Genomic DNA, 17474 nt, shown 5'->3' on the forward strand with positions numbered 1-17474 from the left:
TATATATATTTTAAAGCATTTTGACTACATGGTCCAGTGCCTTCTGGCCTCCAGACTTTCTGACGAGAAATCTGATCAGCTTCCGGAGAACCCCTTGTATGTAATGATTAAGTTCTCTCTCAGTGCTCTCCATAATCTCTCTTTGTCTTTGGCTTTTGCAAGTTTGATAATAATGTGTGTTGGTGTGTGTGTCTTTGAATTTATTTTACTTGGAATCTGTTGAGCATCTTCAATATTTATAGTCATGTCTTTCATCAAACTTGGGAAATTTTCAGCCATTCTTCAAATATACTCTCCTCCCCTGGTGAGAGGGAACACTTGCTAGTGTCCCAAAGGTCCCTGAGGTTCTGTTGACTTTTATTCAGTCCTTTTTCCTTTCTGTTCCTCAGACTGTAATATCCATTATCTTCAAATTCACTAATTCTTTCTTCTTCCTGCTCAAATCTGCCTTTGAATACCGGTACTGAAATTTTCACTTAAGTTATTGTATTTTTCAGCTCCAAAATTTGTTTCTGGTTTCTCTTTAGGTTTTCTGTTTCTTTCTTGATATTTCCATTTTTTTTTTTCTACATCACTTTTATTTTCTCCACATCTTCCTTCAGTTCTTTGAGCATCTTTAAGATAGGTATTTATTGTTGTTGTTTTGTTATTGTTTTGAGAGAGAGAGAGAGTGCTTGAGTTGGGGGTTAGGAGCAGAAGGAGAGGGAGAGAGAGAATCTTAAGCAGGCTCCATGCTCAAAACACTGAGATCATGACCTGAGCTGAAATCAAGAGTCAGAAGCTTAACCCACTGAGCCATCCAGGCACCCCTAAGACAGGTGTTTTTTTAAGTCCTTGTCTAGTATATTTGCCATCAGGTGTTTTTCAAGAACAATTTTGGTTGACTTATTTTTTTTACTTTGAATGGCCAATACTTCCTGTTTGTCTTGTGGTTTTTTTGTTAAAAACTAGACATTGGAATCTAATAATGTGGTAGCTCTGGAATTCAGATTCTCTGCCTTACCCAGGGTTTGCTAGATTTAATTTTATTTATTTATTATTTTTTTTGTTATAGGCTGTTTGTCATGGATCAGCCTTAGGTGTAAACTTAAGGTTTTCTCATGTCTTTCTCATGCGTGGTCACTTTTCTAGTTTTACCTATATACGTGGTTGTTTAGTAATGTCCTTTAATGTCTGGTTCCTTTTTTTTTTTTTTTAAGATTTTATTTATTTATTTGACAGAGAGAGACACAGTGAGAGAGGGAGCACAAGCAGAGGGGAGTGGGAAAGGGAGAAGCAGGCTTCCCGCCAAGCAGGGAGCCCGATGCAGGGCTCCATCCCAGGACCCTGGGATCATGACCTGAGCCGAAGGCAGACACTTAATGGACTGAGCCACCCCGGCACCCCTAAAGTCTGGTTTCTAGAAAGGAAGAGGGGAAGGAAAGAATGCTGGCCCTGTAAGTCCCCAGTTACTTCAGCTGGAGGATGAGGGGCTTGCAACAGTGGGGACTGGTGCAGGAACAATGGCTTTCTGCATTTTGTGTTTGCTCCTCTGTGATCAGAAGCAGCAATCAGAGCATGGATCCCCAGTATTTGGAGGATAGGGTCCTTTTTGCCCACGCTGATTCCTATAGTAAACCCTGCTCCAGGGACATACATCTGCCTGCCATGTGTCTGGGAGGTGGGGAATGAGTAGCTACTGCTGTGCTAAGAGCTGAAATTGATCAGAATTAAGTGCAACCATAGCACATACCCTCCCCAATGTCTATCACCCAGCCACCCCATCCCTTCCACCCCCTACCACTCCAGCAACCCTCAATTTGTTTCCTGAGATTGAGAATTCCTCATATCAGTGAGGTCATATGATACATGTCTTTCTCTAATTGACTTACTTCGCTCAGCATAATACCCTCCAGTTCCATCCACGTCGTTGCAAATGGCAAGATTTCATTCTTTTTGATGGCTGCATATAGTGGCTTTTTTTTTTTTTTTTTAAAGGTTTTATTTATTTGTCAGAGAGAGTGAGGCTCACAAGCAGGGGAAGCTACAGGCAGAGGGAGAAGCAGACTCCCTGCTGAGCAGGGAGCCTGACGTGGGACTTGATCCCAGGACCCTGGGATCACGACCCAAGCCAAAGGCAGACGCTCAACCAACTGAGCCACCCAGGTGTCCCTCTAATTGTTGTTTTTAATAATCTTTTAGTTGAAAAATTCAGATCATACAAATAATTACCAAAGCACTTGTTTTTTACTCTTACAGTTTATTTGATCCTACTGTTCTTTGTTCCTTTTTCTTTTGAATTTATTGCTTTTAGTTATCATGTTTTACTCATTAACTTGGTAGTTAATACAGTCTTATTATTCTCTAAGTGGTTTTTTGAGAGATTATAACATGCATAGTTGACATACTATACCAATGTGTGATGACACTTTGCATTTTTTACTCTCTCCTTGGTCAGTGCATGAATCTTAGGACACTTAAACATCACTTTCCCTCTTGCAACTTAGATACCTTTGTTGTTGTGTATGTTAAACCTATTAGTCCATTATTATTTCATATAATTAGTGTTCATTTAGATTTACTAACTCATTCTTTCTGTTAATCTTCAACTCAGGTTTTCCATGTGGTATCATTTTCCATCTGAGGAAGTTCCTTTAGTATTTCCTCTAGTGTACATCTGCTGGTGATGAATTATCTAGTTTTTACCTGAAAATATATTTATTCCACCTTCATACTAGAAGAGTATTTTTCTTGAAAATGATATTTCATATTGGCAGTTTCTTTCATGCAGTACTTTTAAGCCAACCTTCACTATCCTATCATTTATGTTGAGAAGTTAGCTGCCAGCCTTGTTTTTTTTTTGAGACAGAGTGCGCGTGCGTGGGTCCGGGAAGGGGTAGAGGGAGAGGGAGTCTTAAGCAGATGCGGGGCTTGATCTCAAGACCCTGAGATCACAACCTGAGCCAAAACCATTAGTTGAACCCTTAACCAGCTGTACCACCGAGGCACCCCAGCCTTATTGTTACCTTGAAAAGTCATTATTTCCACTCTTCTTTGGTTGTTTTGAGTTTTGTTTTCAACAGTTTTACTGTGATGTGCCTATTCATGGATTTCTTTTTATTTTTTCTTCTTAGTTTTCATAGGCTTTGATTTTATGGTCTTTGTTTGGGTTTGAACAATTAACCATTATTTCATCAAATATGGCTTCTGCTTATTCTTTCCCTCTTCTTTTTCTGGCACACTAGTCCTTACAATATTCTCTGTCTCTCATCCTCTTTTCTCTATTTGCCATTCTTTTTTGTCTTTCTTCATTCTAGAAATTTTCTTCTAAACTACCTTCATTAACTAATATCTATTCAGTGTACCCAATTTGCTTTTAAATCCATCTTTCAATTATCAATTTCTGTTTGGTATTTTTAGTGTTGTTTTGTTTTTTAAGGTCCAGTTCTGTTGGAATTCTCAATCTTGTCTTTATCCTAAGAAGCAGTAACCAGACTCTCTCAAGTTCCTCCTGGTCTGTTTCAATGGGCTCTTGTTTGATGGTTTTCATTTTAGTTCTCTTGCCTCTTTATGTACCTGTTTCTTGTTGTTTATCATACTTTTTATTTATGAATATTTATGGAAATAATTTGAAGTCTAAGGTATATTCCTTCTCCAGGTCAGGTTTACATTTGTTTCCATTATCTGGGCCAGTAGCAGTCTGTTTTCATTTCAGTCCAGATTCAGAGATTGGGATGATTCAAAGCTAAGTTGTTTCTCCCTTGGGACCCGAGATAAAGCCTGGTATTACAGGAAATATTTGTTGAATGAAGGCAAATGTAGTAATAGTAATTATTTATTTATTTGTTTACCTTTTGTGGAAAGAACAGAAATGTTGATGATTTGAATTCCTTCCTCCTTTATTTAAACTTTGTCAGTAATCTTATCTCTTTCTTTTTAACATAGGGATAAAGCAATTCCTAACAAAGTGGGAACATATTGTATCCAGTTTGGGTTTATGATGGATAAAGCAAATATTCTTAACAGTGAACAGGTTTGCTTACTCTTTTTATATACCATAGTTAGCGTTACATTTTCTTGCTTAGTATAGGAATGAAATGGTTTTGTTTAAAAGTGGATTTTTGGATGCAATTGATAATAAAAATATAAATAATATAATTTTCGGGAATATTAGAATATATTTAAAATATGTTGATTAATATGACCCAATGCAGAAGTTACTTTTCCATTTCTCTTTATTTCGAAGAATCCAGTAAGCATTTTAGTGTATATCATGGTAAGGTTGCTACTATCAACCATACACGAAAATTTTTCAGTTAATAATATTTTGGATAATGAAGTTTAAGGTAGTTTTGATATACATCATCGCCATTCAATAGGGTAGTGTGCTAAATTTTTTTAAATGACCTGTATTTTTTTTTTTTAAGATTTTATTTATTTATTTGACAGAGAGAGAGTGAGAGAGGGAACACAAGCAGGGGGAGCAGGAGAGGGAGAAGCAGGCTTCCCGCTGAGCAGGGAGCCTGATGTGTGGGGCTCAATCCCAGGACCCTGGGATCATGACCTGAGCCGAAGGCAGGCTGAGCAGGGAGTCCGATGCGGGGCTCGATCCCAGGAGCCTGGGATCATGACCTGAGCTGAAGGCAGACATTTAACCAACTGAGCCACCCAGGTGCCCCAAAGATTACCTGTATTTTTAAAGCCCTTAAATTTGTTCTTAGATGGCTGTTAACATTCAAAAATTTATCTCTGATAAACCTTTTTTTTTTTAAATTTTAGAAAGTAAGTTGATTAGTTTTAGGAGATTAAATGAAATCTATTTTAGAAAGTAAGATTGCATTTTATTTAGTATATGCTAGCATTATTTCTTGTCTTACTCTTAAATACTGAACTATCAATATATTGTTAATCACAATGCTGTTTTTGTTTTGTAAGGTTATAGTTGATGTTCTACCTAATCAACCTGTGAAGTTAGTTCCTAAAATTCAGCCAGCTACACCAGCTGTTTCAAATGTTCGCTCAGTTGCCAGTAGGACCTTGGTCAAAGATTTACATCTTACTATTACGGTAATGTTTATTTACTTCCAAAATTGTGAAGAGTAACAAAAATTATTTCTAGTTTTAGTGTGCAAAATAGTTACTTATAGAGTCAGATCTTAATTATTCAGTTTAAGGTTATAGGGAAAATTTGTGTGGATGAATGAAATGTTCATAAACACCTTTGTACTTTAATACAAATAGAGAATGTATACATACAATATATCCAGGTATACCAAGTAGAACTGACTCAAAAATGCAGAAATTTGCCTACCTTTCTTATTACATACCTTTTTTTAATGCTCTGTATCCAGTATGTATTATGAATTTGTGTGAGGTAAATTGATTCCTCAGTGTCCATTTCACTGATGAGAAAGAAGGAAGTAATTATTTTTAAGAGGACTGCTCTGATGATTGATCATAGTGAGCTCCTCAAAGCTTCTGATTACTGGGAGAGTAAGCACAATAAAGCTGCCAAGAATATTAACAAAAACATGTAAAACACAGTAGTGAGACTTCACCTTTATGGAAAATTTTCCTGGTGGGATACTTCTTTCAGTTTTCTGTTTTTTTGTTTTTTGTTTTTTTCTGTTTTAGACAAGTGAATCATTCTTCTCTTCCCCCAGATCAATAGATGCTAAAAGTACATAACACGGTGAAATTTTAAAATGGGAGTCCTTTTGATACAGAAAGTTATAAGCCATTATATTAGATGGAATCCTCTGGTTCTTTTTAGTTTCTGGGATTACTTCCTGCCTGTGGAGCTCTTAATCTGAGAACTGAATTCTGTGCTTGGGAGTAAAAAGGATCAGGATAATTTAATATTTAGGGCTTATCTCATATTTTCTGATATGATCATGTCCTTTTCTGGGTTTAATCTTCTTACCAGTTCTTCTAATTAGTTTTTTTTATTGTTTACTTGAAGGATGACTACAACAATCAGACTGGAATTGATTTGGTTGGCACTGTAGTAGCTACCATTAAAGGTTCTAATGAGGAAGATACGGATACACCACTCTTTATTGGGAAAGTGAGAACACTCGAATTTCCCTTTCTGAAAGGTTCAGCTGAAATTACGGTAATTTTTATGTCTTCTGGTAGATAGTATTACTGTATTTAATAGTATAAACCACAGTGTTATAATACCTGTTCTTTTATATGTATAACTATGAAAATGTTCTAAGTATAATATTAAATTAGAAAGTGGAAATATTTTGTGATTTTGCTGTAAGCTATTACAAATTAAACCCCCGGGATTATTATTACTCTGAGCAAGAACTTCTTTTTCCTTGTGGATAACTGTTCGCTCTATAATGATTTTTAGCTTCAGTGATAATATATTCATGTATTCATATATTTAAAAGTTACCATTCTGTGGAAACAGAATATAACATAGCCCAGGTAAAATGTATACATAAATAGAAAAATTTAACAAAGCAGCTTATCTTTGTTACTCTTTTTTTTCCAAAATGGAAATATTTTTACTTGTATAAAAAATACACAATGCAAACACTTAAAAAACAATAGTTTATCACCGTTCAGAGATGATGATGATTAGCGATTTAGTTACTTACCCCCCAGACTTTTCTGTATATACACAAATACTGCACAGATACCCTGTGTGTGTATGATTTATATACATGGGTGGTGTATAAAATTTCATTAATATAGAACTCTGCTTTTATAAAAATTTTATTTAGTATACTTTGATATCTTTATCAGTACGTATAATTCTACATCATTGTATTGATGATAATTTATTTGATCAGTCCTAAGTGGAAATTTAGTTTCTTTCCAAAGCTGCTTGTTATCAACAGTGCTTTTGATCAGGTTTCTTCTGTGTGTATCCTTTTGCATATGTCTGATTGTTTCCTTAAGAAATTACTAGAAGTAGAATTGGTGGCAGGGTATGTTCGTTTTAAGTCTTCTGGTAGTTAGCTCTTGCCAATTGCTGTCCAGTTTATATTCCCATCAGAAATGTGTGTGTGTCTATCATAATATTACCAACCCTAAACATGAATGGTTTTTGGAATTCTAACCCAAGTTGCCTGTATTTCAAAAAATACTGTGTTACTAGTAAGGTTGAACATTTTTCTCATTCTCGATCTTTTTAGGGTTGTCCCTTCATGCTTTTTCTTTTGGAATGTTCATCATTTTCTTAATTTTATATTAGAGATATTCATGCTTTTTTGTATATAAGTAAATTTTCCTGAGTTTGTCTTTTAGATTTTAGCTTTGTTTATACTGGAGTGGAGGAAGGATTATGTTCAGAGTTCTTGCCCTAGTATTCTTATGCCTTTAATCCTTGATTTTTCTGGATTTTATTTTTGCATTTTTTTCAAATTCATTAACTTAATTTCTTGATATCATTTATTGAATAATTCTTCCTATACCTATAAATTTGAAATGTCACCTTTCTTGTATTTTTTTTATTGTTGTCCTTGTTCATCTTTATATCTAAACCAGTGCTAATACCGCATTGTTTTAATAACATTAAGCTTACAGTTGGGGAGCCTGGCAGCTTGCACCTGGCTTACAGTAGATGTATTGGTTGGTCTGTCAGTGACAGACTGTTACAGCATTTCTATTGTTTTTTTTGTTTTTTTTTTTAAGATTTTATTTATTTACTTGGTAGAGAGAGAGCGAGCGAGCACAAGCAGGGGGAGCAGCAGGCAGAGGGAGAGGGAGAAGCAGACTCCCCGCTAGCAGAGAGCCAGACGTGGGGCTCAATCACAGGACCCTGGGATCATGACCTGAGCCGAAGGCAGATGCTTAACCGACTGAGCCACCCAGGCGCCCCCTGCCTTTTTTAAGATTTATTTATTCTAGAGAGAGAGAGCATGGGGAGGGGCAGAAGCAAGGGGGAGAGCGAGAGAGAGAATCCTCAGACTCCCCTCTGAGTATAGAGCCCCACAAGGTGCTCAATCCCAGGACCCGGAAATCATGACCTAAGCTGAAACCAAGAGTCGGACGCCCTACTGAGTGAGCCACCCAGGCACCCTTACAGCATTTTCTTTTTTTTTTAAGTTAAATTCAATTAATTCACATATAATGTATTATTTTTTTCAGGGGTACAGGTCTGTGATTCATCAGTCTTATACCCGGTGCTCATTATAACACATTCCTTCCCCAATGTCCATCACCCAGTTACCCCATCCCTCCACCCCCCAGCATTTTTATCTCACTTAGTTTCCAATATTTAAAGTTCTAGAGTTTTTACATAACAGTCTGCATTTATGATTTATTTGGAGAATTCTAAAGACCTGGCAGTACTGGGCCATGATTCTCTTAGGGCAGAAGGATTTTCCAGTCATTTGTATTCATGTCACTTCTTTTCATCTCTTGACATTGAGGGCAAGTGTCATTTGTTATTTGTATTCACACCTGTTCTTTCATTTTTATTATAGTAGAGAGTAAAGTGAAATTTTCTTGTACCCTAACAAAAATTAGGTAATGAAAGCCACATGTTGAAAGACAAAGGGGGAAGACATGTTGAACGTGCAAAGTAAGTTTGTGTTGGAAGAATACACCTAGCCCACCCTACCTTTGTCCTGTTTCCTTGACAGTCCCCCACCCCAGCCCCTTGTAGGCATTTGAAATTGCTATCCCAGCTATACACATTTGTGAGGTTAAGATGGTGACTTAAGCTGTTTCCCTGCACCTGCATGTTCGTGTCATACATATGAATTTCCACTAGAGGTTCCTAATACCACACTGAATAAGCAGAAAACTGCCGAGTCCTCCTTGGCTTCTGACTCGTACATTGATTTAGTAAGTCTAGGGTAGGGCTCTGGACTCTAATTTAACGAGCAGGTAATTCTCATCAATATGAACATTTAGGAAATACTGGCTCAGAGCATAACCAGTTATTTGTAAATGTTCCATGTTTACTTGAAAAGAATGTGTACTGTTTTCTCGAAGTCATAATCTAAGCTTATTGTTCAAGTTTGTTAACTATTTTCAGATTCTCTATATTATTTGCTCGCTTAGATCTGGACATTTCTGAAAGAGGTGTCTCAGTTTTCTGCTATGTATTTGTTCATTTCTTATATTCCAAATTCCCATTTGTGCTTGGATCCAGTTATGGACTCTTCAGTTCTCTTCATTTCTTTTATGTTTCTCCTTGATAAGCTATACATCAGAAAAACTTTGAAATAGGAAAGGCCTTCTTAAACAAGACATAAAGGAAAGGATTTTATTTTTAACTACATAAAAAGTTAAAAGTTTATTATAATCATATCTTAAACAGAATTGAAAGAATAATGGCAATATATTGATAATTATTGACCCTGAATGGTGGGTATATAGAGAGATTAATTATCTGACCATACAATAAAAAAATGTTTAATTAAATTGTGTAGAAATATTGTTATGCACACACACCAGTATTGGGTTAGGTACATTAAACATATTTTTAAATCTCCTAAAGAACTTCCTGCAAATCAGTAAGAAAAAAGACAATCTAGTAGAAAAATAAATGTAAAAAAAAAAAAAAAAAGTAATTTTTAAAGTAAAACATAAAATAAAAAAGAATATGAGCAGGCAGTTAATGGAAGAGAAAGTATAAAGGACCAATAACGTATGACCTCAGTACCAATCAGGGAAATGCTAATTTAAACAATAATGACTGGTTCTTTTAATCCATTATAGGATTAAAAAACATGGGGAAAAAAAATTGATAATGAAGTGTTGGCCAGCATCAGGGAAACTAGATATTCTTACACACTAATGAGAAGAAAAATCGACAGGCTTTTTGAAGGGAAATATGATATTACCTATTAAAATAAACTGTTTTTAATGAGTCCTATTTCTCATTATTCTAGAGAATACCCAGAGAAATACTGAAAGATATTTTCTTTGCTATATTACAAATAGTAGTTTAAAAATTTTAAGCAATTTTAAGCAGTGAAAGGATATAGTACCGTATACTTATACTATGCATAAGTTTTACAAATTGGTATCTAGAGATTTACTCGCATTGATCAACAAATTGGATTGATTTCTTTTTTTTTTTTTTTTTTTTTTAAAGATTTTATTTATTTATTTGAGAGAGAGAGAATGAGTACATGAGAGGGGGGAGGGTCAGAGGGAGAAGCAGACTCCCTGCCGAGCAGGGAGCCGGATGCGGGACTCGATCCAGGGACTCCAGGATCATGACCTGAGCCGAAGGCAGTCGCTTAACCAACTGAGCCACCCAGGCGCCCTGGATTGATTTCTGAAACCAAACTGAACTATAAAGTGTATGTTTTAAAATTGTGAACAGTGTTTTATTTTTATGTGTTTATATTCATGTAAATACATTGAAAATAGCTTTCAGAAACTAAGTGTGATTGTAGTTTGGTTTAATGGTGGGCTTATAGTCTGTATTTCTTGGAAAGAAGAATTTGTTATCTGTAATTTATAATTTCATGTCATGAATTGTTCTACAGTGTTTTATGGATTTAGATTTTTAAAAATTCTTCTCTATCTGAATTGTACTAGTCTAAAAAATAAAACAGCTAGTATCTATTGTTTCCTATAAAGAATGTAAAAAAAAAAAAAAGTAATTTAGGATGTAAATATATTTGCATTATTTACTTGTTACATGCTATGGTCTTAAGCCAAATTTTAGTAAAAGTGTTTTGTATGTTCATTAATGAAGAAAATACAATTTAAAAAAATCTTTTGAGCTTTTTAGGACTTCTTGTTTGGTCACCTGGGACTAGTGGGTCTACTTCCATGGTAACAGCTGTAACTTAAACTCAGCATTGGGCTTTGGGCATGTCTTTGTGATTGTTTTTATAAATTTTATGGCATCAGCTGTTTCACACTTCCTCAATTTCTTAAAGGTTGGCATCAAAAAGACTTTGCAGGTCAAGATAGTGGCCATCAATACTTCTCCAAAAGAATACTTTTTTTTTTTTTGCTAATTGCCTATAACATGTAATTTTTGTATAATCTCTTCATTGATAAGATTATTTGGCTTTCATACCAATACCAGAAGGTAAAAGGTTTTGTGTCTTGGGTGGTGCTGATGTTTTAATGAATGTTAATGAATCTTAAGGATCAGTCAATGCCTGCCTTTAAAATTTACCACTTACTTGGGAACACACAATGAGGTACATAACATTTATACATTGACAAAGACTATTTTAAATCTTGTTTTTCCTAACTGCTCTTTTCTTTTTACAGAATCTAGTGCTGGCAGAAAATAGTCCTGGAAGGGATAGTACTGAATATTTTATTATATTTGACCCTCAGCTACCAGCTCTATCAAGAACGTTAGAACCATATATCCTACCATTTATGTTTTACAATGGTAAGTTTTTAGGAAAGTAGAGGATTTTTCTTATGTTAGTGTTATTTTTTAAATTTTGCTTTCCATTAAGATAGTATTTATTAGTTACCTAGTCATGTTATGCCATATTTTAGAAAAGTCACAATTTTAGAATTGTTTGAATTATCTGAATGTTTTTTCTTAGATGTTAAGAAGCAGCAACAAATGGCAGCACTTACAAAAGAAAAGGACCAGTTATCTAAGAATATTATAATGTATAGAAGTTTATTTGAAGCCAGTAATCAGCTTCTTGATGAAATGAAGTGTAAGTCATTTTGTATTCAAAGGTAATAAAAAATTAGGCTTTGGGGAATGGTAAGGCAGAAGGTTGAGACCATGAGACATAAGAATTGTCTACTTTCTTGAACTACAAATAAACTGCAGAACACTGCAGTAATGTGTAAGGAAGTAAGGCAGTAATGATTGCTTATATTCTTTGTTATTTGATCTTCTTATGTATTCCAGCACTTTAAATAAATTTATATCCTGCTTACCAATAAAAATTTGAGATTTTTTTTTATTAGAAATCAATCTGTGGAAATTTAAGGCTTTTGACATGATAGTAATGTTTATATCTAGCTCCAGGTTCTGGCAGAAGATATTGAAAGACAGTATTACTGGGGAAGTGACATGTAATATAATTTTTAGTTTGAGTCATGGGACTGTGTATTTTACTTAAAATATCTGCAGTATGTCACACTATGGAGGTGTACAGGGCAGCAAACACTGTATAGAAATATGTAACTTATTTTTAAGTCAATGCACAATGTTTGCGATTTTTAATAAATTTTGTAGACCATTAAAATAAGACATTTGCTCAGTTGTGGTTTATCTTTTTCTGTTTGTCAGATTTTTTTGCTATGGTTTTTGTCTTTGTGCTAATTACATATGTAGTTAAAATTTTGATCCATTAACCGACAAATGTACTGCCTGCCTCATAGTACTCACTTTTGTTTATCCAAGGTCAGTGATATTTAGAGGATAATGGGAGCTAAGTAGGATGATGAGCTAATACATCAGTAGTAGCACTAAAGATTCTTTTTATAAAGTCTTACTTGGTTCTTGTCACAACTTTATGCAATTATGTAATGTGTAGTCATGTGGATTAGGATTAAACAATTTATCTAAGATTACTTGGAGTTTGCAGTATTAATATATATGATATCTTCCTTAACTGCCTTAAAACCAAATTTTGGTTTTTTAAAACCAACCTTAATACCACCTTTAAAACCAAATTTTGTTTCTCATTTTTGTGTATTAGATCCAAATCTTAATTTTAGACTTTTAGTTTCATTTTGTATTTCTAAAATAGTCACTTAGATTTTTTCACTTTAGCATTAGTCACTACAAGAGATAAAAAAACAAGAGATTGAAAATATTTTTCAAAAACTGTATTTGGGTATTACTACAAATTGATGCAGGTTTGTTTGTTTTTGTTTTTAATTTTAGGCCAAGTCGAAGAAGCAAAATTAAAAGAGGCTCAGTTGCAAAATGAACTAAAAACACATAATATTGACATTCCTACAACACAACAGGTACAGTTTCCATGTATATGTGAAAAATTTTTTTAATTTAATTCTAGTCTATAATTTTTTTTATCATTTTTTTATTTACAGTGTTATGGGCACTCTTGTTTTGGGGGGTTCCAAGACATGTGGATTATAGTCTAGCCACTTACTAGACATTAGAAGGGGCTAACAAAATGATAGAACACTTTTTTAAAAAATATGAATAATAAGTATTTATTATAGTTTGTTTATAATAGCAAAAGATCAGAAACAAAAACATGGTTAAATAAATTATGATATATTCACGTAATGGAATAAAGGCCAAACATTATTTTAAATGTTTTAAATATTTCCGTGTTTCAGTTATTTGTAAACGTTTCAGTGATTCACTTTCATGCAACTACTCATTGAACATTTACTTTGTAGTTAGTGCTGTGCTAATCCAGGCTATCTTAGAGAACAAGGGATAGCTTTATACATATTGAAATGGAATGATCTATGCAGTTTTAGGTGAAAAAATAAAGGTGAGTTTAAGGATAGTTAGAACGTATGCCCCTATATGTGGAAAAATATGTATGTTCGTAGATGTTAATACATGTGTATATATTAAGAGGTTGGTGTTATTATCCCTATTTTACAAATAAGAAAACAGACTTGAGAATATGGCAAAATCTGATCAGAGAACCAGTAGGGATGTAACTATGATTTTAATTTAAAATTATCTGACCCCAAATCACAGGGACTTTCCGATACAGCATGTTTTTTTTTTTTTATTATGTTAATCACCATACATTACATCATTAGTTTTTGATGTAGTGTTCCATGATTCACTGTTTGTGCATAACACCCAGTGCTCCATGCAGAATGTGCCCTCTTTAATACCCATCACCAGGCTAACGCATCCTCCCACCCCCTCCCCTCTAGAACCCTCAGTTTGTTTTTCAGAGTCCATCGTCTCTCATGGTTCGTCTCCCCCTCCAATTTGCCCCCCTTCATTCTTCCCCTCCTGCTATCTTCTTTTTTTTTTTTTTTGCCTTACCATATATTGCATTATTTGTTTCAGAGGTACAGATCTGTGATTCAACAGTCTTGCACAATTCACAGCGCTCACCATAGCGCATACCCTCCCCAGTGTCTATCACCCAGCCACCCCATAATCCCACCCCAACCCCCACTCCAGCAACCCTCAGTTTGTTTCCTGAGATTAAGAATTCCTCATATCAGTGAGGTCATATGATACATGTCTTTCTCTAATTGACTTATTTCGCTCAGCATAACACCCTCCAGTTCCATCCACGTCGTTGCAAATGGCAAGATCTCATTCCTTTTGATGGCTGCATAATACTCCATTGTATATATATACCACATCTTCTTTATCCATTCATCTTTTGATGGACATCTTGGCTCTTTCCACAGTTTGGCTGTTGTGGACATTGCTGCTATAAGCATCGGGGTGCATGTACCCCTTCGGATCCCTACATTTGTACCTTTGGGGTAAATACCCAGTAGTGCAATTGCTGGATCGTATGGTAGCCCTATTTTCAACTTTTTGAGGAACCTCCATACTGTTTTCCAGAGTGGTTGCACCAGCTTGCATTCCCACCAACAGTGTAGGAGGGTTCCCGTTTCTCTGCATCCCCGCCAACATCTGTCATTTCCTGACTTGTTAATTTTAGCCATTCTGAGTGGTGTGAGGGGGTATCTCATTGAGGTTTGATTTGGATTTCCCTGATGCCAAGTGATGTTGAGCACTTTTTCATGTGTCTTTTGGCCATTTGGATGTCTTCTTTGGATAAATGTCTGTTCATGTCTTCTGCCCATTTCTTGATTGGATCATTTCTTCTTTGGGTGTTGAGTTTGATATGTTCTTTATAGATTTTGAATACTAGCCCTTTATCTGATATGTCATTTGCAAATATCTTCTCCCATTCTGTCGGTTGTCTTTTGGTTTTGTTGACTATTTCCTTTGCTTTGCAAAAGCTTTTTATCTTGATGAAGTCCCAATAGTTCATTTTTGCCCTTGCTTCCCTTGCCTTTGGAGATGTTTCTAGGAAGAAGTTGCTGCGGCTGAGGTCGAAGAGGTTGCTGCCTGTGTTCTCCTTTAGGATTTTGATGGACTCCTGTCTCACATTGAGGTCTTTCAACCATTTGGAGTCTATTTTTGTGTGTGGTGTAAGGAAATGGTCCAGTTTCATTCTTCTGCATGTGGCTAATTTTCCCAACACCATTTGTTGAAGAGACTGTCTTTTTTCCATTGGACATTCTTTCCTGCTTTGTCAAAGATTAGTTGACCATAGAGTTGAGGGTCCATTTCTGGGCTCTCTATTCTGTTCCATTGATCTCTCTGTTTTTGTGCCAGTACCATACTGTCTTGATGATGACAGCTTTGTAATAGAGCTGGAAGTCCGGAATTGTGATGCTGCCAGCTTTGCTTTTCTTTTCCAACATTCCTCTGGCTATTCGGGTTGGGGTCTTTTCTGGTTCCATACAAATTTTAGGATTATTTGTTCCATTTCTTTGAAAAAAGTGGATGGTATTTTGATGGGGATTGCATTAAATGTGTAGATTGCTCTAGGTAGCTTTGACATCTTCACAATATTTGTTCTTTCAATCCATGAGCATGGAACGTTTTTCCATTTCTTTGTGTCTTCCTCAATTTCTTCCATGAGTATTTTATAGTTTTCTGAGTACAGATCCTTTGCCTCTTTAGTTAGATTTATTCCTAGGTATCTTATGGTTTTGGGTGCAATTGTAAATGGGATCGACTCCTTCATTTCTCTTTCTTCTGTCTTGTTGTTGGTGTATAGGAATGCCACTGATTTCTGTGCATTGATTTTATATCCTGCCACTTTACTGAATTCCTGTATGAGTTCTAGCAGTTTTGGGGTGGAGTCTTTTGGGTTTTCCACATAAAGTATCATATCATCTGCAAAGAGTGAGAGTTTGACTTCTTCTTTGCCGATTTGGATGCCTTTGATTTCTTTTTGTTGTCTGATTGCTGTGGCTAGGACTTCTAGTACTATCTAGAATAGCAGTGGTGATAGTGGACATCCCTGCCGTGTTCCTGACCTTAGGGGGAAAGCTCTCAGTTTTTCCCCATTGAGAATGATATTTGCTGTGGGTTTTTCATAGGTGGCTTTTATGTTATTGAGGTATGTACCCTCTATCTCTATACTCTGAAGAGTTTTGATCAAGAAAGGATGCTGTACTTTGTCAAATGCTTTTTCTGCATCTGTTGAGAGGATCATATGATTCTTGTTCTTTCTTTTATTAATGTATTGTATCACGTTGATTGATTTCCAAATGTTGAACCAACCTTGCAGCCCAGGGATAAATCCCACTTGGTCATGGTGAATAATCTTTTTAATGTACTGTTGGATCCTATTGGCTAGTATTTTGGTGAGAATTTTTGCATCCATGTTCATCAGGGATATTGGTCTGTAATTCTCCTTTTTGATGGGGTCTTTGTCTGGTTTGGGGATCAAGGTAATGGTGGCCTCATAAAACGAGTTTGGAAGTTTTCCTTCCATTTCTATTTTTTGGAACAGTTTCAGAAGAATAGGTATTAATTCTTCTTTAAATGTTTGGTAGAATTCCCCTGGGAAGCCATCTGGCCCTGGGCTTTTGTTGGGAGATTTTTGATGACTGCTTCAATTTCCTTAGTGGTTATAGGTCTGTTCAGGTTTTCTGTTTCTTCCTGGTTCAGTTTTGGTAGTTGATACATCTCTAGGAATGCATCCATTTCTTCCAGGTTATCTAATTTGCTGGCATAGAGTTGCTCATAATATGTTCTTATGATTGTTTGTATTTCTTTGGTGTTGGTTGTGATCTCTCCTCTTTCATTCATGATTTTGTTGATTTGGGTCATTTCTCTTTTCTTTTTGATAAGTCTGGCCAGGGGTTTATCAATCTTGTTAATTCTTTTAAAGAACCAGCTCCTAGTTTCGTTGATTTGTTCTACTGTTCTTTTGGTTTCTATTTCATTGATTTATTATTTCTCTTCTCCTGCTGGGTTTAGGCTTTATTTGCTGTTTTTTCTCTAGCTCCTTTAGGTGTAGGGTTAGGTTGTGTATTTGAGACCTTTCTTGTTTCTTGAGAAAGGCTTGTATTGCTATATACTTTCCTCTTAGGACTGCCTTTACTGCATCCCAAAGATTTTGAACAGTTGTGTTTTCATTTTCATTGGTTTCCATGAATTTTTTTAATTCTTCTTTAATTTCCTGGTTGACCATTCATTCTTTAGTAGGATGCTCTTTAGCCTCCATTTATTTGAGTTCTTTCCAACTTTCCTCTTGTGATTGAGTTCTAGTTTCAACACATTGTGGTCTGAAAATAGGCAGGGAATGATCCCAGTCTTTTGGTACCAGTTGAGACCTGATTTGTGACCTAGGATGTGATCAATTCTGGAGAATGTTCCATGGGCACTAGAGAAGAATGTGTATTCTGTTGCTTTGGGATGGAATGTTCTGAATATATCTGTGAAGTCCATTTGGTCCAGTGTGTCATTTAAAGTCTTTATTTCCTTGTTGATCTTTTGCTTAGATGATCTGTCCATTTCAGTGAGGGGGGTGTTAAAGTCCCCCACTATTATTGTATTGTTGTCGATGTGTTTCTTGGGTTTTGTTATTAATTGG

At 35.5% G+C, this 17474-nt stretch overlaps 1 protein-coding gene across 4 annotated transcripts in view; it reads left to right on the forward strand.

Moving 5' to 3' along the window:
* The window catches only part of SMCHD1 (structural maintenance of chromosomes flexible hinge domain containing 1), a 145009-nt gene that overhangs the window by 89398 nt on the left and 38137 nt on the right, over positions 1-17474 (forward strand). For all 4 annotated transcript variants that reach the window (XM_032421494.1, XM_032421492.1, XM_032421495.1 and 1 more), the window contains 6 exons: positions 3925-4012; positions 4915-5046; positions 5942-6094; positions 11188-11314; positions 11478-11597; positions 12782-12867. In XM_032421494.1, coding sequence (XP_032277385.1) covers positions 3925-4012; positions 4915-5046; positions 5942-6094; positions 11188-11314; positions 11478-11597; positions 12782-12867 — 706 coding nt within the window. The remainder of the gene's footprint in view (positions 1-3924; positions 4013-4914; positions 5047-5941; positions 6095-11187; positions 11315-11477; positions 11598-12781; positions 12868-17474) is intronic.

This window comes from Phoca vitulina, unplaced genomic scaffold, assembly GCF_004348235.1.
Source record: "Phoca vitulina isolate PV1807 unplaced genomic scaffold, GSC_HSeal_1.0 scaffold24, whole genome shotgun sequence".
Classification (NCBI taxonomy): Eukaryota; Metazoa; Chordata; class Mammalia; order Carnivora; family Phocidae; genus Phoca; species Phoca vitulina.